The sequence below is a fragment of the Trematomus bernacchii genome, unplaced genomic scaffold (genome assembly GCF_902827165.1).
Source record: "Trematomus bernacchii unplaced genomic scaffold, fTreBer1.1, whole genome shotgun sequence".
NCBI lineage: Eukaryota > Metazoa > Chordata > Actinopteri > Perciformes > Nototheniidae > Trematomus > Trematomus bernacchii.
Window position 1 is genome coordinate 5,831,459 of NW_022987869.1, and position 24,782 is coordinate 5,856,240.

Consider the following 24,782-nt stretch of genomic DNA (forward strand, 5'->3'; position numbering starts at 1 on the left):
TGTGGTTATGTTATTCTTCTTGATATTATTCTTTCCATGCTACATTATTTCATTATTTCTGATATTTTAAATATTCTATATCTATTTTTTTTTACATCCTATTTATGATATATTGAAAACTGTATCAAGTTTTTTTTATTTAAACTCACTGTCCTTTGTAGCTTGTTCACATCTGTGTAGCTTCCAAACTATGATTTATCGTGCGTTTCTATCATTTCCTTTGAAAATAGCAGTCCAACTCTAATTTAATGTCCAATACATTAAAAAAAGGGCCAGAGATCCAGCAAGAAAAAGCTAACAGCCATAGACTGAGAAATCATCTTTATTTGGAGAGATAAGTCCTGACAGTAAAAAAGAAAGATCCAAAAACAGGCATATTCTAAAAACGGTCCAATTGGAGTAAGAAACAGTCCTTTAAACGCACAGGTCGCATCTCTGTGGTGTTCAAATGCATCTACAGCAGGAACAGTGTGACCACAGCATCTCCATTTAAAACAGATCTTACAGAGTCCATGTGATGAATACAGCGGAAGTAGCATCCATGTCAACTGTTTATACTCAAGTCACTTTATCACCCAGGTGTCAAAGAGCAGCTTGGAGACGTGTATGACATTTCATGTCTTACACACATCATGATCTTTTTCCCACATTTTAAAAACTGCTTTCCTCGGCCTGAATGGTTTTTATGCAGGATTGAGTAAACCATGCAGAAAAAGTGTGGCGCAACAATTGAAATCCGTACCAGTCAAACTGTGACATGTTCCAGATAGCGTTGGATTCATCACGAAGGCTTCATTTGAGAATAACATTCTAAAAGGATCCACTAGATCTCTAAAAACAAAGAAGAGGTAACAGCAGTAGAAATCACACAAACTGAGGAACTAGAAAAGTCTGAGGTTTTTATCTGGGGGGGGGGGTCCTTTATCATACGCTGGGATTCAGACTCTGAACAGAGTGATGAACCCCTCCACCGCTGCAGCAGATTGAAGCTGATGTAAAGGTTTATACATCAACACTGAGCCATATCTGTCTTCCTGTCAGCAGTGTGAACCCGGGGAATGTTGGGTACCCCAAAGCTTTATGTTAGAAATGAATAGCACGGGTCCCCAGAACATAGAAACTGCCAGATGCTAACTCGCATATGTTGGACAACTTGCACATTTAGCATCAGTTTCATTCAATTGCATTATAGCCTATGTGGAAAATAGTACAAAAATGGCTCTGCCGATTCCCCGAGTGGTTTTGGGGGTGATTGAGGATACCATTTCTGTCATATTTGTGCACCGATGGGCTGATCTTGACTACCATGAGAAGTGCTGCGACCAGTGGAAATAGAGAGCACAAGAAGAGAACGATAACCTCTACTGGGGACAATTATCTTTCAAATAAATAAGCAACCTGCCCAATCCAAATGATCCAGAGTCCCATAGATCTTCAAAAACAACCCAAATGTAATCAAAGTCTACAGAGAGTAAATTGCCATTTTCTGGTTAAAACTGCCTTTGTTGATCATGAAAATGTCCGGAATGGGCAAGCCATTTTCTAACCGATTGTCTGCATGGAAATGTATGCAACTCATGCTAATTGTGCAAATTGCCCAATATATGCAAGTTAGCAGTTAGTTATCATAAAGACTGTGGGGTACTTAACATTTCCGGGTTCACAATAGGGAGCGGTCAACTAGACTATAGAGAGAAGTGTTTCAGCCACAGCCAACAGTACAGTCTACACAGTGGGAGCTTCACATTTGAACTACAGATGAACAACATGACTTCCTCCTGGTGTCAGAGAGGAGGAAGTATTCTGAAACACGTGGCCGCTGTAGCACAGTGATTCAATGAAGAGATTTAGCGAGCTGATTTTTGATATTTCCCTCAAATTACCAAGAAAAATAGCCCCTCTTAGATGTGAGAATCTGTGTGTGAGGATTAATGTTGAAAGATTCACAGGGTTTCCCCCCCCCCCCTTCACGAGGCTGGAGCATGAAAGGCATGCTAACTGTTTATTAACCACACCATCAGACCCTCATTCACAGGATGTGTGAAGATGGACGCACCATACACGCAAGGGGGTCCTATAGTTCCCACTGTGTGTCTTACAGACTGCTACACGTCATACTGCTGGCTGCCCTGGCTGGGGGGAGGTATAGGTGTTGGTGGTGGAGGGGTTGCCTCCTCAGAGGCGGGGCGAGGAGGTGGAGGAGCCCCCGCGATGGGGTTAGATGCTTCCGGAGCCGCAGGGGGATCAGGGGCTGCTGCTCCGGGGGCGCCGTCTGAGGGGGGGGGGGGCATGCTGCTGCTGTTGCTGTCGTCACTGCTCACAGGACTGCTGCTCTCCCTGGGGGGCTCAGGGTGAGGCGAGGCTTTATCAAAGGGGGGGTCAGACGGGGGAGGTGGAGCAGCCTGGGGCTCGGAGGAGGGCTCGGAGGAGGGCTCGGAGGGCACTGCTTCATCTGTGGGTTGGAGGGGGGGGGGGGGGGGGGGGGGGGGGGGGTAAAGGTTTGATTTAGATCAGAGACTTTGAAGACTTTTAATATTGGAAACAAACACAGCAGCACACTCAGATGTCAGATTTCTTTTTTAAGGGTTCAGCAATATCCATACACAAATGAATGTAAAATGTTCAAAAGCATTAAGTACCTGTCTCCATGGGTGTGGGCTTGTCCTCCTCCTTTGTCCCTGAGGTTGTATTAGCTGTGCTGCTCGCATTATCGCTGCTCTGCTCTGCTGCTTTGTTCCCGGCAGCCTCCTCCTCCTGTTGCTGCTGCTGCTGCTGCTGCGCCTGCTGAGCAGCTTTCTCCGCCTGCTCCGCCGCCTCCCGCTCCCTCTCCTCCGCCCGGCGCCTGGCCGCTTCCTCAGCAGCAGCCATCTCTGCTGCCAGCTTCTCCATGTCCACCTCCACCTTCTGACCGCACAGCTGGAGACACACAGAACACGGATCAAACCACGGCTTCATAAAAACTGAATTGAATGCAAACGTGTTTATTAAGTCTTAAACCCTCTTCTTTTCTCTTTAATATATCAGAATGCAAGACTTCAATGCTAACAGTAATCATATGTCGTGTTGCAGTGATGACGTATTTTTGAAGGCCGAAGCAGAAGTTCGCATCCGAAAGGCTCCCCGGACTAAGAGCAATGGGATTTGTCTATTGGATTCAGGAATTCCATTATGGAATAACACATGTTTAGGATACTTACACGTTTGCTCAGCAGGATCATCTCCTCATGTTAACACCACTTTGATACTAGCTGAAGGTAAAACGCTTATGCTAGGCTATGAAGGAACTACATCATGGTCACAGGAGTTCACGTCATCATCGCTAAGCTAAAGGTGGCTAATGTGCGGAATGATGACGTTCGATCGTCTCATTCAGTCCCTTTGAAAAGGTTCTGATGTTTTCCAGTAGGGTATTTACTGATGTAATACATGTTGCAAAACAAAACTTTAAAATGTCTTGTTGCTCCACAGTACTAACCGTAGGCTTCTAATCAAGCCTACGGTTTCAGGACTTGCACTACTCCATTTAGTTCAGGGGTAAATGACCAGCATGCATCTGCGGTTATACATTGTTTTTGCCCGCCACTCGGCCGTATCTCGATAGAAAATGTGCTGCTGTACCCTCTTGAGTTCAGTGTTGAATGAGTCGGTGGTCTCCAGGAAGCGTCTCTTCTTGTCTTGGTGGCGATCCTCGATCTGCAGAAGTTCTGCCTCCAGCTTCCTCTGAAACACAAAGGAAATCACAGGTGAGTCTCTGAAGTTCATTTGACATTTGTTCACCAACATTCGACTAAAACATAATGCATGATTAGCAGAGGCCTCCCTGAAGCGGAGAGTATGTCTGTTGAACCTACCTGGTGCACCATGAGAGACTGGACCTGCCTCTTCAGGACCTGCATGCGGGCGGTGGTGACCACGGAACGGACGTCGGGGACAACGATCTCACTGAGGATGTCGCTGATGAGCCGGTGGTTCCTCTGGAAGCGAGCGGCTGCCGTGTGCTTCACCGAAAAACCATCATCGTAGTCTAGACAGAGGAAAGGGGAAGCAGGTTAAAGAGGCCATATTATGCGTTTTGGGGTTTTCTGTTTCCTGTAGTGTGTTCTATAGGTTTTTATGTCAATGGTCTGCAAAGGCTATAATCTCCAGAGGGAGTTTCTCTCCCACAAAACTAAAAACTGTGCTTTCTCATTATAAATGTGATTTTAAGCCATTATTGAACAGCTTTATTGGCGGCTGTGGTTCAGTAGGCACTATGGTCCTCCAACAACTGGATGGTCAGTGGTTTGACTCTCAGCCCCTGCAGTCAACATGGCGATGTGTCCTTTGGCCAGATACTAAACCCAAAATTGCTGCAATTGGCCAACGGTCTGTAAATGTGTTTGAATGTTAGTCTCCTGGGCAGGTGGCACATTCTATGGCACACTCTGTCTCTGTATGAATGTGTGTGAATGGTTAAATGCCGACTTATTTATGTAAAAGCAATTTGAGGGGTCCAGAAGCTGGAGAAGTGCTATCTAAATGTAGTACATTTTTACCATGAATAAATGCCTTGCAAACTCACCATCAGGGTCTTCAGCTGGCTGGATGCTCATGTACGGCTCTCCTTTATCCATACGAGTCTGCCTCTGCCGGCTCTCCTCCTCCATCGCGGCCTCAGCCCGGTTCTTAGCGTTGACGTAGGCCAGGTACACCGGCGAGTTGTGGTAGGCCTTCAAAGACTCGTTATACTCAATCTGAGGTGGGGAGAGGGAAAGAGTTCAAAAAAACAAGCTGAGCAGGACGATGCCACTTCCTGCCTGGACCGTTGTAGTTTTCTGTTAGAAGATATTTGCACTGTTTATTTTCTTACAGCAATTAAAAGGTTATTCAACAAAATATGTGACCCCTTCCATCCAATCGTAAATACCCTGGACTAAATATACACAAATAAAAATCCTACGAGAACCTCTGTGGTAATTGGGACACTTCCGGGTTCTCACCTTCTCAGCTTCGTACTCGTTCAGGTAGTCCTGCTTCTCCTCATCCGTCAGGTCTCTCCACATCCCTCCGATAATCTTTCCAATCTCCCACAGCTTCAGGTCTGGGTTGGAGGCCTTCACTTGGTCCCATACCTTTTGTTTGCATATGAACGCAAGATGCAAACACAACAAAAAAACATATGGTCACCACAGGGCAACTGCACTAAATGCTAAGTTAGGTAACTACAAGATAGTGAACAAAATAAGGGAGGAAAAGTGCAAAGGAAAGGGGAAATAAGCTCCCATATTATGGATCTACTGGTAAAGGTTATATCTAGCATTAAAAGGTAAAGCCCTTTTTGTATGGCTAAAAGGTTGGATGGAATGAAATGTATCTAAAGACAGAATCTCATGTCTTAAGTCAACTGATTTCTGAGCAGATTTTGTCTTTATGCCATTAAAATGTTTAAAAACTAGAGAAGCAGCAAAGCGAATACAGGGGGAAATGAAGCCAGAGGCAGATCATGCTAGCAGAAGGAAATACAGGGAGATGTATTTTCTTTTTCTAATGGTTGACAAACACAGGAGGCTACTTAGAGCCAACAGAGTGGAGAGGCACCACTGGGTGGTTTGAGGTGGTGGTGGAGGCGTCATGGCTTGGCTGTTTCCCCCCCTAACACCCCTGCAACTTTTCAGGGGATGGGAGGACAAGCAGTAAAAGCAGACACCGTGGATGGGTGTCTTACCTTCCTGCTTACCTTCCGGCTGTACCGCATGTAAGGCATCAGGGGCTTGTCTGGAGGTTTTGGGGGCTTTGGGACGGTGATCCCAGAGGAGGTCTGTGGAAGGAAAGGAAAAGAGAAAGGGGAAATCGGGGGCAAAGAAGGGGGGGTGGGGAGTTTGAAAGAGGAGGGAGAGAAGGGAAGTGATAAAAAAGGGACAAAGGTTTGGAGAGAGAAACAAAAGAAAATACTGTCATTAAACATGATTTCATTCTGAGTTGTGTAGGTAAGCAGGGCATACATGTGGTCAAGGGGTCTTGAAGGTTTTCCTACTGCTGAATAAAAGCATTTATGATGCAGGTTCATTCATGTTTGGCCATGCTTTAATGCACTGCAAGGGAAGGGAAAATGATATTGGTATTCAGTTACCACTGCATCTGAGAGACTATGCAGATTATATCCAGCAGATTTAAATAAATTACAATGTTTTTTTGAATAAAACATTACCACAAACAAGTGTACAAATATTTAGAACATTCACACGTGTAATGCCCAGGAACGCACCAGCTGATCTACTTGTCATGACAATATCAAATTCTATATTTCATTTCTACAATTTGAAAGTGGTGCACAAGTCTAAAAAGGGTGGAACAATTATGTCCATACTTTAACAGTGTTGCGCGGAGGATTTATTTGATTAGTTCATAAATGTTTAACCGTCCTGGTTGGTGAAGGCTCTTGCTGATTTTAAGCGATTTAGGTCAAATTAAATAGAAATAATAAATAAATAGAAAGTTAAATCACAATGATTGTATATGTTTCCTCCAGTATTTAAGTAAGTTTGGTGAACCAGACTATCTTACTTAATATTCTGTTTGCATTGAAAAGTCTAAATTAGTCAGAATAATTTGATTATGGTTTAAATCCTACAAAAAAAAAAACTCAAAAATAACCATGCTTCTGGTAATTTCGCAAAAATGATGTATGCGTTGAATTAAATATACAGCTCTGGAAATCAAGAGACTACTGCAACATCAGATTCTGGTTTCACAATTTATAGGTATGTGTTTGGGTAAAATGTACATGTTTCATTTTATTCTACAAACTACTGACAACATTTCTCTGTGTTGGAATTCAACAGACACTGGAATGGAATGGCTGCCATACTTGTAGAGATTGTGAGTTAAGAAACATTTGGAGTGGTCTCTTAATTTTGCACTTAGCAACCTAACAATAATACCTAACAATGGAGTGTGGTGTTACACTGCATAGAAATGCTATTTCCCATCCGTTGTAACCCTCCCTCCTGCTACTTTCTTTAAAGAAGCCTATTCTACTCATTGTCGGGTTCATAGTTGTATTTGGTACCTCTACTGGGTACCAATTACTTTAATTTTCAAAAAGCTCTTCCTCATACTGCCTGTGCTGCAGCACCTCTTTTCACCCTCTGTCTGAAACCAGAGCCCAGTCTGCTCTGATTGGTTGGTTGGCTGACTGGCTCTGTTGTAATTGGTCAACCACTTAGAGATGTCTTGCCCCTTAGCCTATCACGTACAATGTGTTGGAGCGCTAGCTAATTAAAGGGCAAGTGTAACGTAGTGATGACACTATAGGCGCTTTCACACCGGAGTACTTTTCCCCGTACTCTTCCCGTTTAGTTCCGATAGTTCCTGGGATTTTGCGTTCACACCAAAAAGAGAACTTAGTTCATGAGAACTTTTCCCCCCCTTTTCAGTCACTGCTAGAGAGGTGGTACTATCCTGGGGAGAAAAAAAATCCAATTTCTGATTGGCTGGGCGAATTGCAAACCACGCTCCGTAAAACTCAGAAAAGTTGTGTGAAGCCGCCATTGGATTTGCTGGCATTAGCATTATTATCGCGCACCAACGGAGAGAGACTAACTTATGGCAACACAAAAGAAAACATGGGAGCGGTGGAGATGAGGAGGTGTCGGCGTTCTGCCGATTTACTCGGAAGGCTTCAGTAGAAGCCAGTCCCCAACTCCGGGGACTTCCGGCCAGGGACTTCGGGTGACAGTATACGCCGTGAAGTTGTTTGCGGCATGCCAGTAAACCCAAAGCAGAAGAAGAAGTGACGTCAGCGGCTCATTTGCGTAATCTTCCCTCAGGGACTTATTCCGGTGTGAACGCGATCTGCTCTTTAGTTCCATGGGGGAACTAATACCCCTTTCACACCAACGCGGTTCCAGGGCCGGTTCGGAGCTGGAGCTTGAAAAGCACCGGTTTTTCCTGTTCACACCGCAGCGAAGCCGCCTATAAGCTCCGGAATCCGGTTCGTTTCGAGCACCAAAAAGTTGTCCGTCTAGAAGCAAGAACCGCATACGTCACGCTTACGTCGGAAGGGGGCGAGATTAACCTGAGCTAACAGTTAAGGCGAGGAAGGCAAATAAAAGTTGTAACAAGCAGTAGTGCTGAGCAAAGTGACTAGAACGCAACCACACACTTGTAAAAAAAAAACACGCTTTATAAAGTCAGGCAACACTAACCAGGCTTCGTGTGATTCTGTTTATTTGTACCTTACTTTGACCATCCGTTCGCTGTTATTGATCATTGTGGAGAGCAGGCAGACGTTTTGTTTTGTATTATAGCATGCTATCGGATGGAATCAATACATGGGCTGCACAGGTTGTCATGTCCGACTATCACAAGTAGAATCATAATGAAAAATACGCCGGTAAAATGTGCCTGTAGAAAACGGCTTATGCCACAATAGGATAGCAACAAGTAGTCAAGTTATAGTCAGTTTAACTTCGGTTGCTATGCTAACATCACCCATTTTATACCAGAGAAACTTTCATAACAGCGTTGTGATGCCAAACAGCGTCAATTCAGACTGACACACATTCACTTAAGGGGAACTGGGGATATGTATCAGCTGCTTGTGTGACAGTCAGACAGTGAATACTTTAGAGCCGTGTGAGCTAACCCGGAGCTAACGGGAGAATAAACTCCCGTGGAAGAGCAGCCAGCACTGCAGCGGTCGGTAAATGCCGCTGAAACACATTAATAAACAATGAACCACGGCACTCTGGAGAAAAGTATAAGGTTGGAGAAGTCGTTATTTAATTTAATCTGGCTTCGTATGATTAAAAGCAACACGATCATCGACCCGACGCAGTCCCTGGCCCGTTGTTGTTGTTGTGAGCTCCGTTGGGGAGAAAATCAGCGACGTAAACTGTGACGTCATGACGCAGCAGCGGCAGCACCAGTCGGGCTCTGAGCGGTGTGAACAGAGCGGGAGCTGAACCGAAGAACCGGTTCTGAACCAGAAAAGCTCTAGCACGGAGCTAGAACGGGAAAAGCCTTGGTGTGAAAGGGGTATAAGTGCTGGGAACTAAGTACGGCAAAGTACTTGGAAGCAAGATGCGCCGGTGAAGATGGCCGCATCGTCTTTGTGCTCCTCTCCAACTTTGTCCATTTTCGTATTTTGTACATATTTATTTTACTTTTGCCGTTTTACTTTTAACATGGTACTTTAACATGTTAGCCGACCGCACCTACTCTGCCATACAATATAGCAGAGGGGAACTTCTTCAATTGCGAAACTTTGTGGACAATAATAACCCTCCGACAAACAATGGAGATTCACCATGGCTACCTGTTGCTGTTCTACCTGAGAGACGCAAGAAGAAGACAAAGCGCGGGTGCCGGGCCGGGCTGCTGGTCAGACTGAGGAAACGAGAGAATCGACTCCCTCTTCCGAGTATTCTTCTGGCTAATGTTCAATCCATTGAAAATAAGCTAGATGAACTCAGAAGCCGGATTGCTTTTCAACGGGACATTAAGAACTGTAACGTGTTAATTCTCACTGAGACTTGGCTCAACCCCGCTATCCCGGACTCCGCCATTGTTCCTGATGGATTCTCTATTTTTCGTCAGGACCGGACTGCTAACTCGGGGAAAAGTAAGGGAGGCGGTGTGTGTGTAATGACTAATAACAACTGGTGCTCAGATGTGAAGATTATTTCCTCGGACTGTTCCGCTCATCTAGAGCACCTCATGATCACATCTGCCGAGGGAATTCACATCTGTTGTGATAACAGCAGTGTATGTCCCCCCGCAGTCGCTCGCCGACAACAACACGGCACTCGATCAGCTGTTTGGGATTATTGATAAAACCGAGACTTCACGGCCAGATGCAGCGTTCATTGTGGCCGGAGATTTCAACACCGCCAACATGAAGAAGGTTTTGCCAAAATATTACCAACACATCAGCGGCCTAATGCGCGGGGGAAACATACTGGACCATGTTTATTCCCCTTTCCGAAATGGATATAAGGCTCTCCCTCGCCCTCCCTTTGGCAAATCAGACCATATCTCGCTGCTGCTGCTGCTGCCTGCTTACAAGCAGAAACTTAAAAGGGACAGACCGGTAACAAGGACAGTACAGCGATGGAGCGAGGAGTCAGATGCAGCACTGCAGGATTGCTTTGCATCTACGGATTGGAGTGTGTTTGAGGACAATAACATCAACACACACACGGACACTGTCATCTGCTACATTGGGAAATGCATCGATGACGTGGTACCGAAGGTTTCTGTACGGACATTCCCAAATCAAAAGCCCTGGATAAACTGCGATGTGCGCGGCAAGCTGAAAGCGCGCACTATCGCGCACAGAGCTGGAGATTTGGAGGAGTACAGGAAGTCTAGGTATGATCTCCGGAGAGCAATTAAAAATGCAAAGAGACAGTAAAAAGAGAAGGTGGAATCTGACTTCAAAGGCTGTAACACCAGGAATATGTGGGCGGGACTAAGAACAATGACTGACTACAAAGGAGCAGCGGGGGGTGCTGCGGGAGTGTCTGCGTGCGCATCTCTCCCAGATGAGCTGAACAGTTTTTTTGCACGCTTTGAGAGCAGCCGGGCTGTGGAGGCACAGAAGGACCAGGAGCTACACTGCCCTTTTGTTTTAAATAGGGCAGATGTGTGCAAATCCTTTAAAAGGGTTAACCCACACAAGGCTCCTGGACCTGATGGCATCCCTGGCCGTGTTCTCAGGGTGTGTGCAGTTCAGCTGGCAGAGGTGTTCACAGACATCTTCAACAGGTCCCTGCTGCAGTCTGTAGTCCCCACATGTTTAAAACACTCCACTATCGTTCCTGTCCCCACAAAGGAAATAATCACCTGCCCCAACGACTACCGCCCAGTAGCACTCACCTCCACCATAATGAAGAGCTTTGAGCGGTTAGTCAAATCATTCATCACCTCCTCCCTCCCTGAATCTCTGGACCCCCTGCAGTTTGCCTACAGAGCAAACAGGTCCACAGACGACGCCATAGCCCTCACCCTCCACACTGCCCTCTCACACCTGGACCCGAAGAACAGGAACACATATGTGAGAATGCTGTTCATTGACTACAGTTCAGCATTCAATACCATTGTGCCCTCCAAGCTGGCCATCAAGCTCAGAGACCTCGGGCTCAACAGCGCCCTCTGTGACTGGATCCTGAACTTCCTGACGGGCAGACCCCAGGCAGTGCGGGTGGGAAACATCACATCCTCCACCCTGATTCTCAACACCGGTGCCCCTCAAGGCTGCGTGCTCAGCCCTCTCCTCTACTCCCTGTTCACCCACGACTGCGTGGCCACACACAGCTCCAACACCATCGTGAAGTTTGCTGATGACACGACCGCCATCGGCCAGATCACAGACGATGACGAGACGGCGTACAGAGAGGAGGTCGAAAACCTGACATCTTGGTGCCAGGATAACAACCTCCATCTCAACGTCAGCAAAACAAAGGAGCTGATTGTGGATTACAGGAAGCAGCAGGGAGAGGGACACGCCCCCATCGCCATCAATGGGACTACGGTGGAGAGAGTCAGCAGCTTCAGGTTCCTTGGGGTCCACATCACTGAGGACCTGACATGGTCTCTTCACTCCACCACCATCACCAAGAAAGCTCGACAGCGGCTCTTCTTCCTCCGCAGGTTGAGGAGGTTCAAAATGGATTCCAGGATACTGTGCAACGTCTACAGGTGCACCATAGAGAGCATCCTGACTGGCTGCATGACGGCCTGGTACGGCAGCTGCACCGACCTCGATCGTAAGGTGGTGGTGAAAACTGCACAGCACATCACCAGGACGGAGCTGCCATCCATGGAGGACCTTTACTCCCAGCGGCTCAGGAAGAAATCACTACGGATTATCAAAGACCCCCATCACCCCAGCCACAAACTGTTCTTTCTGTTGCCGTCTGGCAGGCGTTACCGCAGCATCCTGGCAAGGACAAGAAGATTCGGAGACAGTTTCTTCCCGCGGGCAGTGAGAATGTTAAAAAATTGAACTGTTGAAACAACTTCAAAACATTCATCTGCTACTCAGTATTATGTATCTAATACCTTATATATATATATATACACATCATTCCAATAACTTGTATATAGACTTGTACTGCACTATTCCACATCATCACTTTATTTTATAACTATTTTTCTTTTTGTATTGCTCTTGCTCTTATTGTTATTATGTTATTATGTTGCATTGTTGGAGAAGCCTGTGACATAAGATTTTCAACTACATAATTACTCTGTAGCTATGTCAGATTGACAATAAAGAACCTTGAACCTTGTACTTGGTGTGAAAGCGGCTTATGATACAGAAGTAAACAAAGGAGTCCATGGAGGCGTTTCAGTCAGGGGGATGTTGGGATTTTTTTTTGTTTAACCATTTACATGCACAAAAACGTATTTAACATACTAAAGGAAAGAGAAAACCCCAAAAAGCAGAATAGGGCCCCTTTAAATACCCGTTTCCTTATTAAAAACAATTTCCCTCTCTATGCATAAGCCCCACCTTCTAAAACTATTAAGAATGCTTCCTTTCCCCATGGCTGTGCCCCTATATCTAGCCCAAGACTCTTTCTATCTACCCTCCCTCCAATCCTGCACCCAACCCCTTTTCTGATTATTTTCTCCAAATCCATCCGTCAGTTCATTACCCTGCTGGAGCCTCCGGAGCTCCCTCCCAGCCGGAGGTTGTTGTAGGCCAGATGGCTGTAAGGGTTGTATCCCACAAACCCTGGGGCGGTAGGCAATTGCTGATGGAAGACAAATGAGACAAAACACGAATGAGAAATGGTTCACAAACAAGAGGAGGAAGAGGGATAAATAAGTGAACACAAATAAGTGAAAACGGGAAAAACATGAAAATATAAATGTATTGTTTTGTTTTGTTTTCCATGATGTCAACACGCAGACCATGTCAGGCAACATGGGAATGTTGCATGTACCAAGCAACAAGCTCCCATAGCCCCCACGAGTTTCATTATATAAGCCATGTAACTGAGACATTGAATTTCAACTTTAAACAGTGCTGTGCCTCTTACTCAATGCAAGGAAATTAAAGCCTCACAACAACTATGATGACTCTAAAACTGTACACATGTACTCATCCTAAATATCTCAAATTTGATTTTATTCAGAATACCCCATGAGGCACAATAACCTCTTTTTTTTTTTTTTTTAAATGGTAGTAAGAGAGGAAAAACAGGAGTGAGTGTGAAGATGGAGAGCTGAACTGCTTGGTGGACACCTCTTTGTGTTCAGACAGAGAAAGAAAGAAAGAAAATGAAAGCATTGTAAAGGAAATTGTGGATAGAGAAGGCGTACAGCGGCAAGAAAGAAAAAAATAAAACAAAATAATGTGTGTGGCTAACATGGCCCTTTGGCCACTGAACGTTAAAAGCTGAGAGGGGGGACACTTACTGTGGTGGGGGCAGGGGGAGGGGGAGGGGCGTAGGATGGTCGCTCTGTGTGTGAAAGAAAAAAAGAAATGTCAAAACTTGGTGTATATTAAGCATTTAAAAGGCTGTTGTCAATATATGCATACATTTTTTGTATTCATATCTTTTATTATTTTGAAAGCCAAATAAGCTGGATATCTTAAAGCATATTACATTTTGATATTAATTAAACTATATCAGTTTTTAAATCTGCATAACATAGCATAACTCTCCACTTTAAAGTCTGATAAATTGCACATATTTTTAATATAGGTATTTTATTTGTATATTTCTCTTAATTTTTTTATGTAATATAATTGTTTTTTTTTATTTACTATTCTTGTCCTTCTCTTACAACCTAATTCATCCTACTGTTTTAATGCGCCATCAACACCAAAGCAAATTGCAATTTTAAACCTACAGCAATACAAGTTATTGTGGGATACATCCCTTTTATTGAAACCATCAGGGGTGGAAAGGGCACTCAGGTTCTTTACTTGAGTAAAAGTAGAAATACTATGGTCTTAAAATACTCCGTTAAAAGTAGAAGACTTTAGTGCGAAATATTACTTCAGTAGAAGTAAGTAATATCAGCTATACATACTTACAGTCTCAAAAGTCCTCAATATGAATAATGGCACCTTTCACAATATACATAATAATATACACGATATGATCCTGTTTTAAATCACTAACAAAAACATATGGGACATTTACATTTTGTAGTTTGACAATGTGGAGCTAATTTTATATACTTAAAATACAAATACTGGTTTGTAATTGTGTATATTGGTAGTGCAGTACTGCATCATCATAGAAGCAAATCACATGTTTCAATTTGTAAAAAGTTAATAATGTGAGTGTTAAATGAATGTAGTGAAGTTAAAGTATAAACGTGTAGGGGTAGAAGTATAAAGAAGGATACAATGGAACTACTCAAGTAAGGTACAAGTATGTCAAAATAGTACTTGAGTAATTGTTACTTTCCAACACTGGAAACCATTGACAGCAGCCTTTCTTTTAAGCTGTGGTTTTTGGTATAATTGTGTTGGTTATTTACAAACGATAACATACCAGCTCTCATAATATCAACAACAATGAACTTAACATTAGTTTGTTCTTTATAATGTGTGTTTACTTACTTGACATCGTGGCTGCAGACGGGGCTAAGTAGAGGAGGCTATTTTCATATTTGTTAACCTGGAGAAGGAAACAAAGTAAAAGGTAAAATACCCACATTATTAGATGCACTATACACGGGAAAATACCCACATTATTAGATGCACTATACACTCTTCGCAGTGACTCGTTTGGCACATTAAGAAGCAAGAAAAACATCGGCAAACGTATTCAACGTAACGATGATAACAATGAATGATTACAATGGCTGACGGGACAACCAGAGATAGCTTAACCGGCTCGGCCTATTAGCCAAACCTGCTAACACAAAGAGAACATTTGCCCCAATAGATTTCAAAGCAATTCAGTACGCCAGAAAAGGACACAATACACAAAACAGGCGTTTATGCACAGGCTCTTTCACTGAAAAAGTGTGCAGCGCTTGCAAGATATTTGAATTAGCCCTGCTAGGCTAGGCTAATGAACACTACACGCTAACGTTACCGCTAACGTACATAGGAGTAAATAAGCTACCATTATTAGCTTATTAACGAATGGTAAATAAGCATATTTGAATATGTTGCACACCTTTGTCACACTTTTATAAAAGTGTTGTATTTTAAATGTATTATGTTGAAAACAAACGTAAACATACTCACTCAATCGTCCTTTGTTCCCTCCGTCGGCCAGCTTGTTCCGCCCTCCATACACACAAACCGGAAGTGCTAACTCTGTTCTTGCCGGCGGAAAAAGGATGTTTTCAGAATAAAGTGTAGTTACTTCATCTTCTCTCGTTTTTGGCGGATTGCAAACAACTTAAAAGGTGCATACCGCCACCTACTGTACATGAGTATGAATCATCATATCATTCCAACTCTTTAACCTATGATCTAATCAAAAATAAATCAAAAATAAATAAATAAATCAACAAAAACATGAAATAAATAAAACAAAAATAAAAATCTATGTTCTTTCCTGACCTAATGTTAAATTATTTTTCCTACCCCAGTTTCACTCAAGAATGTAAACAGTGCCTTTCTGGTAGCTCTTACTCCCTCTCCTTTTGTTCCCAAAACACCAACCACACTCCATTCCCTCTCTGCCTCTAAAACTTTAGCCTTTAGTTTTTCTCTTTCCGCTTTATAGATGTCACAATGTAACAAGATGTGTTCTACATCTTCTTTTACTCCACAGTTCCCACACTTGTCACTGTCACTTTTCCCCATGATATACAGCGTACCATTCAAAGCCGTGTGATTTATTCTGAGTCTAGCGATCGTGATTTTCTCCCTTCTGTTTCTTTCTTTATAAATATTAATTGTAATTGTCTTTTGTACTTTGTGATAGTCTTTGCCTTTCTGGTCTTTCTCCCACCTTTTCTGCCAGATCTCCATCCCTTTTTTCTTAATTACTGCTTTTCCTTCTCCTTTACCAAGTTGAACTGGTAATGTTATTTCCTTTTGTAGTGCACTTTTTGTTAATTTATCAGCACACTCGTTCCCTTTCACCCCCTCATGTGCAGGCACCCAGCAGAACTGCAGATCTATACCGCCTCTGTGCAGTATTAACAGGCTATGATTCAGTTCTATGAGCAGTGGCGACTGGTCATTAGGGGCACAGCCCCACCTAGTGTCAGCAGAAAGTATTACACATAATGATTACAAAAAATGGAAAGAGATGCAAAAAAAGAAATAAAAAAAAATATAAAATATATTTTAAGGTCATGTTTAATCATCTGATTCGTCTGTACATTGCTGTTTTAGTCTGTGTTCTTCTAATTAGTGTCTACAGTGCCGTTTTGAGCCATGTGGGACAAAACCTGATCATGCCCCACCCTTTCACTGTCAAAGTGAACGGTGACTGTAAAAACTACACTGCGCATGCTCAGAGTATTTTTCAATGTAATGTGTGTGGCAAAAAAAAAAACACCATAGGGGCACAGAGCTGCCATCCCCACCATACGTCATCTCACATCATTCAGAGCTGATTGGCTGTAAGTACGTGTGCCGCGAAAAGTGTGGTGTGTGAAGAGCATGGATGTATAATAAGAGGAGACGAGAGCTGCAGTGACGCGTCCTAAAACCAGGAAGTAAGCTGCAAAAAAGCAATGAAGTTTCTCCATAGGATTTTAGAAAATAGCTCGAAATAAGATCTGTGGGAAACGTACCTGTTAGATAAATGCACGTTTTGTTCAGCCGGATAATATCCACATGTCTACCCTACTTTTATAATTTTCGAATCATAAATCTATCGATTAGATTTATGATAGACTTTTGAAACTACAAGAAGATAAGGAGGACTTTTACAAAAAAGTTATAGAATGTTTTGTCCAGAAGGATAGGCAAATGGACTTCATCTTCAAGTCAAGGTAAGACCGCAATTTTTTGAAAATGGGATCTTACTAAGAGAGAACAATTCAATATTTAAATGATAAAATTACATTTTTTGGGTATCCTTTTGTTGAACTGTCTGTTTAAAATTAATCGAAGCATCAGACAAAAAAAGCTTTTGAAAATAATATTATATTTTGGTTTAGGTCAAAATATAAGATTTGTAAACCTGAAGAGTCAGTGCCAGTGCCTCACCAGCCATGAACCTCACTGCACGTCACTGCAGAAGCTTATAGACATCTAAGTTTTTTGTGCCCCACCACTTTTGTACATATAAAAACGCCACTGTCTATGAGAATGGCTTCTCTGGCAGTTGTTGTTGATTGTATGCTTTGTAATATGGACAATAAATCTGTGCATATCAAATCCGTGTATCTACCGTCCAATTGTTTTTCTTTATTAAACGTAAACGGAAGAGCGTCTGAGAGGCCTTTTTGCTTTTTGCTTTTTACCTTACTAAATGGTCTAATGGTCATTGGAGCGAGGGGCGGGGCGAAACTCACGGAAGTGATTTCAAAACAAAAGCACTCGTTTGCTAAAATCACACTTTACTCCAATAGTATCCTGCTGAAGGAACGGTGATTATTATAAACAAGGGGAATTTAGCGATCACAACGAAAACGGCCAAGACCCATATTGAGCCCAGATAATGGATGTTATTAAGGGCTGTAAATATAATAAGCCTATGTCTAAAATTGACAACATTGTTAGGAGATTTAAACTATACAGCGATTCTGCACTGCGGTCACCTCAGCTGCCTCTCGAGTTTGCTTTTTCAAATCAGCTGCTCTTTATTATTCCTGCTATATTTGACGACAAATATTTTTTTACCTCAAGTTTTTAAGGAAACTGACACTCTTGGACTCGGTTCTAGTTTGACTTCTACCAGAAATAAAATGAAGTACTTTTACTGTGTACTTTGTGAGTAATCCTCTGTCAAAGTCCCCTCCATAATGCATGTTTTTCTGCTATCTTTGATAAATGATAAAAATATAATTTTACCATTAGTTCTTAATGAAATTGATACTGTTTGACTTTGTATTAGTTAGCCTACTACTAACAATACATTGAAGTACTTTTACTATGTATTTTTTGAGAAATACTCTGTCAAAGTCCCCTGCTGAGAACAAAATCAAGCCACTAAGTTTGATGAGGGAATTATTTTTTGTTGCCATTAGTTCTTCGTGAGATTGATCCTGTTGGATTCAGTACTAGTGAAACCCCCACAAGTACTATGAAGTACTTACTGTGTACCTTTCCAGTAATCCTCTGTCAATGTCCCCTCCGGAGAACAAGAATGCATGTTTCTCTGCTATTTTTGAATAAGCGTTAAAAAACCTTTCTTCATGAGACTTATATTGTTGGACAGAGTATTTTAAGAGGATATGGTAGACATGATATCAGCAATACTTCCAGTCAGTACTCCGGCAGCAGCATTTTACACCTTGGAAAGTCTTTAGAGTCTGGCCTGGATAGCTGGTCTATCCTTCAGCACACTGACAGACTCTGTCACTCTGGTTGGCCTATTATGAAGCTGCTGTCTTTTAATATATGATTATTTCTTAGCCGCTAGTTCGTTCCTCGCAGATTCTTCAGTCTCATCAGCCTCATCCTTCCATCAGTCCCCTGCAGTCAACGCATCAGCCTCCAGCACACTTCCAGTGTCTGACTCCATATGATATTGTCCTGATGCTGTATACAAGGGTGATGCCCCATGATCACAAAATGACCCCTCTAGAGTCTGAGTGCCAAGGACCTCATATTATGTATGTCATTAATGTTACATCACCCATTATAACAATTTGCTTTCCTTTTTTCTCTTCTCTTAACTGAATAGCCCTGTCTTTAAGTATAACCAGTGGCGGCGCCAGGGTATAGCTGGGGTAGGCTACAGCCATACCAAGAAATGGCTTAGCCCCACCTTAGCCCCACCATGAAAAGTGATGTTAAAGTAAGCAAATTCAATTAAATAATAAGCAAAATGCTAAATGTTGAGAACACGTCAGCTCTATGTGCACAACAATGGAGGCCAATATCGGAGAGAGAGTTAGAGGAAGAGGTAAATGCAATATACTGTATTTTGTCTTCAGTACCATATAGTAACTATGTTCATGTCATCTTCACTCTCAGTAAAGTCATTGTGTCTGATACTGTTATGAGTATTGAGAATAAACCTATTTGTGTGTTTCCACATTGCATGTGTTCATTCATAGTCCATATTTACAGCGTGCTACAAATGAAAATGCCTAAAACTTTGACTTGAATGTCTTGTTTAATCAACTAATGGACAGTGTTTCAATTCAGTTCATGTAAGCCTTACACACACATTCCTCTTTTGAGCGTCTAGTGATTATGGCCTGCATGTCTTTCTGTTCTAACTCAGCTGTCCACTTCTTAGCAGTTTAGACAAACATCAAATTCATAATGTAGACTAGTTGGACAAAATAATGCTTAACAACTGTTCCATTACTGTGTGAACTGCTTTAGGGGTTGACTGTATAAGATATCGTTCTCCAGCTTGCTGCTGGGTGCAGGTGAAAGTAGGGCGACAGTTCTGTTCACATCGCTGACATTTGTCACAGGTGAATCTTGCAGGTATGCAACTATGGAATGCCATTTAAAGGGGACCTATCATGCAAAATACACTTTTGTACGTCTTTTATACATGAATATGTGTCCCCGGTGTTCCAGGGAACTCACCAAGTGTCAGAAAACACAACCCTCTCTATTTTCCTCCATACCCAAATCTCTAAAAAAGGGGCTGCAACGGATCTGATAAAAACTGATCCAGATTTGAACACTGTCCTGACGTCAGGACGGTGGCGCTACGGCTATTGGGCCAACTCTCCACCTATCAGGGGAATGTGGGGTTGGGCCACGGCCGGCCATTGCCGCTCGAAAGCGCTGGAGACGCTGTAGTACATATGCCAGGCCTGTAAGTGGCGCTATATTCTGCCACAAAAGCAGCGAAGAAGACTTCCCGCCCATAGTTACCATGGTTACCCTTCTGTTTATTCTCCGCTGTGGCTTTTTTTCTCCCTCCCCGAGGCAAACGCTTGCTCCAGATTTGCTCCAGCAAGCACTGTAATTCTCTCCGGTTAGTCCACCAGCAGATGACAAACACCCACCTCTCCGCCTCTTCCAAGGAACGAGGGGACCGTGCGGCAGAGTTTCAGTTTCAGTTACTTTCGCCGGTCAAGATGTCCGTTAAAGTTTAAATCTTCCGGACAAAAGTGCCGGTCAAAGGTCTTCTTTGTTATTTATTGAGCTTTAAAACAAATGAATAACGACTCTATATAATAAAACACGGAGGACGGAGATCTCTTTTTCTCCCCCTCTTCTGACAGCCCAGCAGCTGATCAGAGCATGGCTCACCTCTCCTGCAGGGGGGCGTGGTCAGCAGAATCAGCCCCGTAGACAGCAAACAGCACATAGAGCGAAATGAGGCATGGCTAAAATGCATGATCTGTTTGGTATTTTGAAAACAGAAACGTATAAATATACCTTATATAGGTATGGCCCTACAATATATCATTTAAATATAGCATGATAGGTCCACTTTAAGCCAAAATTAAATAAATAAATAAATAATTAAATAAATATATATATAAATATGCCTATGAAATAAATTCTGAAATAAATAAATGAGGCAATAAATATGTATACATGTACATTTAAATACACATTTATTTATTTCATGGGACTTTTGTTTCATAATGACACATTTATTTATTTCAAGAGACTTGTATTTCATAATAATGACACATTTATTTATTTCAAGAGACTTGTATTTCATAATGACACATTTATTTATTTCAGGGGACTTGTATTTCATAATGACACATTTCCATTTCTTATATGCAAATGAACGGGGCGTGGTTAGCTCACAGATCCAGACCAAAGCAACAGCACCGCAAAACTGACTCAATAGCCGCGTTCACACTGGAGTACTTTTCACCGTACTTTTCGCGTTTAGTTCCGTTAGTACCCCTTATGTCGCGTTCACACCAAAAAGAGCACTTAATCTCGGGAACTTTTACCCCCATTTTTAGTGCCTGCTGAGAGATCGTACTTTCCTGGGGGAAAAAAGTGCCCCAGTTCTGGTTGGCTGGGCGAATTGCAAACCACGCCTCGTACAACTCTGAAATGTTTTGTAGAGCCGCCATTGTATTATCCTCGCATTAGCATTATTAGCATTAGCATTCGCCCAGCGCACAAACTCAGAGAGACTAACTTATGGCAACACAAAACAAAACATGGGAGCGGTGGAGATGAGGAGGTGTCGGCGTTCTGGCGATTTACTCGGAAGGCTTCAGTAGAAGCTGCTGGGAGTCCCAGCAGCTGAAGCCAGTCCCCAACTCCGGGGACTTCCGGCCGGGGACTCCGGGTGGCAGTATACGCCGTGAAGTTGTTTGCTGCCTGCCAGTAAACCCAAAGCAGAAGAAGACGAAGTGACGCCAGCGGCTCATTTGCGTAATCTTCCCTCAGAGAAAAGTACTCCGGTGTGAACGCGATTTGTACTAAATGCCCTGGGGTCATAAGTGCCGGGGCTCTGAGTGCCGGCACTAAATACGGCAAAGTACTTGGTGTGAACGCGGCTAATAGCTCTTGTTTCACACTCCAGTACTCTTAAGTGGTTTGCAAACTGCCAATAAACCAAACCGGTTCCGATTCAAGAACCGTTCTTGTGCTTTTCTTGTGCATAACTGGTTCTTCTCTGGTTCTGCCCCTTTTCCACCAAACCGGTTCCAGAGCCAGTTCCGGACTACAGCCTGATTTAGCTCTGGTTCTTCCTGTTTCAGCCACAGCGGAGCCGGCTCTAAACACCGAAAACCGGGGTTGCGGTCGAATAGTCCAAAAATCAGCTCCTAAATTCTAACCCTATCGTCTATTCCTTGACCTCTGAGTGAAACGTCACGGGGTTAAGGGATAGTGGATAGGAGAATTCAAAAGGATTTAGGAGAAGAGACTGCGGTACTTTAGAGAATCCGACTGCACTTTCACTATCCGACGTGTTTATGATGCGCCAGCGGAGGTCATAAATGTGCGCCTGCTGCTGTGGGGAAACTATGGAAACTACAGTTTTCTATACAGCGGACTACAACATGGATGTTTAATAAGAACGAGGGACTACTGTAAACTCATCTAGAGACTCTGCACCGTGCTCTGATGCTGTTGTTTTATGCTTTATGAACGGGGACAACAGAGAAACATATTCTTCATGACCAAAGTTGGAATTGAAATAAAAAAGGAAAGTGAAACTTATGCTCGTCACCCTCTCCCTCCGGTCCACATTAATACAAATGATCCCAATACGTATGATTGTATGAAAAGATCTTAAAATCAATACAAATGTATTTATTATAAACGTTAGTCCTTAACATCTATCACTGTGTATATCACCATTCAAACATCTTTTAAAAGTTGAACAAACCCCACACAGCTCAGTAAAGACTGTGAAATGTTGACTTTATTTGATCATTTCAGTAAAAACTAACGTTCATATTTCTCTTTTTGATTATAATACTGATGAACGTTCAAAACAAAGCACTTTGGCAACTTACCACATACATTTTAAAATGCTTAATAAGCACCGTAACTTTCATGATATCATTTCTCGTTCATAATCGGTTGTTTCTGTGAACGGCCGACTGTTGTGTGACGGCAAATGCCGCGGCCGCAAGGCATTGTGGGGCAGCATTTTCTCCTCTCCTTTAGGTTAGGGAGGTCCAGTGGTTCCTAAGCTAAAGGAGGTTATAAAGGAAGTTTGAAACCTCCTTTCCTTTCATTTAGAGAATTCGAACGGCACTTATCATGGCTGCCACTGAGGGACTTCCGGGTCATTTCACTCCGTTAGGAAGGTTCCTAAGCTAAATGGACTATTCGACCGCAACCCGGTTCTTAGCTGACCCCACTTGGCTGACCTGCAAGAACCAAGAACCACGCTCACGTCAGAAGGGGGCGAGATTAACCTGAGCAATAACAGTTTATGGCGAGTAGCCTACGGCAAATGAAAGTTGTAACAAGCAGTAGCGCTGAGCAAAGTGACTAGAACGCAACCACACACTTGTAAACAAAAAAACACACTTTATAAAGTCAGGCAACACTAACCAGGCTTCGTGTGATTCTGTTTATTTGACCTTACTTTGACCATCCGTTCGCTGTTATTGATCATTGTGGAGAGCAGGCAGACGTTTTGTTTTGTATTATAGCAGCTATCGGATGGAATCAATACATGGGCTGCACAGGTTGTCATGTCCGACTATCACAAGTAGAATCATAATGAAAAATATGCCGGTAAAATGTGCCTGTAGAAAACGGCTTATGCCACAATAGGATAGCAACAAGTTGTCAAGATAGTCAGTTTAGCTTCGGTTGCTATGCATAACTGCTGTCAACTCAGCCGTCTCTCGCGTTCGCTTGGTCAAATCAGCAGCTCTTAATTTTTCAGTGTGCGATTAATAGCGCCTTTACGGTAATCGCTGTACAAGAGTACTGCTTTATTTGCGATACAAATGATTTGTAGCCATAAGTGTTTCAATATGTATTGTGTACTATACTGATAATAACGACACACTCTATCTTACTCTCACGTACTTTACTTGTAATGTTCCACAAGATACAATGCAACATCCTAGTTGTGCTAACTTCAGAACTGACGCTCATGCCTGGTCCCTCGGCTCCTGTGGTCCCCCCGGGCCAGCTGTGCATCAACAAATAATGTCCCCCTGGCAAACGTATATTGCAACATGTTCCCTTTTAAAAAATATATATAAGTAACAAACTGCCAATACTTAACAAGAACAACACAAACAACAATATTACACAAATGACTAGCAGTCACACATTTGAACAACATTTAGTATCTTAATGTCTTTTCCTGTATCCATATTATCTTGTTCTTATACCTATTCACTAGTATTGAGTAAGTATAACTGTCAGTCAAAGTCCTTCGGATGCGCCGGCCTTCTGACAGGCCTGCCTGACCTCGTGCGCGGAGTGCGGGGCATCCCGTCCGGCCCCGTTTCTGCATCTGCGCTGCTGCTCTCGTCCTGTGTTTGTTCAGGCTCACCATTCAGCTCAGCATAAGCTCCTTCCCCTGCTGTGATGTCCTCATCTAGCTCCTTGGTCATCCTGATATGTCTCCTGTTTATTCTCAAGACCTGACCCTCCTCTGTCATTACTTCATAGGACCTTTGCCCTTTGAGTGGTTCGATTCGCACCCTGTCCCCTCTGTGCAGTTCAGGTAAGTCTTTTGCAGTCGAGTTGTGGTGTTCACTTCGTCTCATTTCACTTTCTCTGACACCCTCATTCCGTCTGCTTGCTGTAGGTCTCAACAGAGCCTCACTCATTAGCAGAAGGGTTTTGGTTCATCTCCCCATGAGCATCATTGCTGGGCTGCAGTCCGTACCTTGCAGTGGAGTGTTCCTGTGATTCGCTGCCTGCCTGTTTAGCTTTAGCCACCAGCCTTTTGGCTGTTTTAACAGCCGATTCCACTTTCCCATTGCTTTGCGGGTATCCTGGAGAGGACGGTTTGTGTCTGAAGTCCCATGACCTGCTGAAATTCCTGAACTCCTCCGATGTGTATTGAGGACCATTGTCTGAGAACACCACATCTGGAATTCCATATCTGGCAAAGTGAGCTTTTAGATTCCGAATCACTGTTTTAGATGTTGTATTCTCCAGACGATCCACCTCCCAGAAGTTTGTTAGATAGTCCACAGTTATCAAGTAGTCCCTGTCATTGAACATAAACAGGCCGGTTCCTATCTTTTCCCAGGGACGCTTTGGTGTCTCATGTGGTCTCAGAGTCTCTTCTTGCTGCTTTACTGCCCATGCACTGCAT

General features: G+C 43.1%; 1 protein-coding gene across 3 annotated transcripts; it reads right to left on the minus strand.

Annotated features, from left to right (window-relative positions):
- Positions 1-306: 306 nt before the first annotated feature.
- On the minus strand, positions 307-15,270 carry LOC117469269 (SWI/SNF-related matrix-associated actin-dependent regulator of chromatin subfamily E member 1-like). Of its 3 annotated transcripts, none has more exons than XM_034113664.1 (11): positions 15,206-15,270; positions 14,570-14,627; positions 13,411-13,454; positions 12,645-12,743; positions 5,705-5,797; positions 4,980-5,111; positions 4,562-4,733; positions 3,852-4,024; positions 3,619-3,720; positions 2,640-2,916; positions 307-2,452 (listed from the first exon to the last, which is right to left on the minus strand). In XM_034113664.1, exons 2-11 carry the CDS (start codon positions 14,574-14,576, stop codon positions 2,106-2,108), a joined length of 1,446 nt encoding a protein of 481 aa, XP_033969555.1. In that variant the 5' UTR covers positions 14,577-14,627; positions 15,206-15,270; the 3' UTR covers positions 307-2,105. The 3 variants fall into 3 exon arrangements, with proteins under 3 accessions (XP_033969555.1, XP_033969558.1, XP_033969557.1); XM_034113667.1 differs by having other exon boundaries at positions 5,717-5,797; positions 15,206-15,269; XM_034113666.1 differs by having other exon boundaries at positions 2,106-2,452; positions 15,202-15,249.
- Between the last annotated feature and the right edge of the window lie 9,512 nt (positions 15,271-24,782).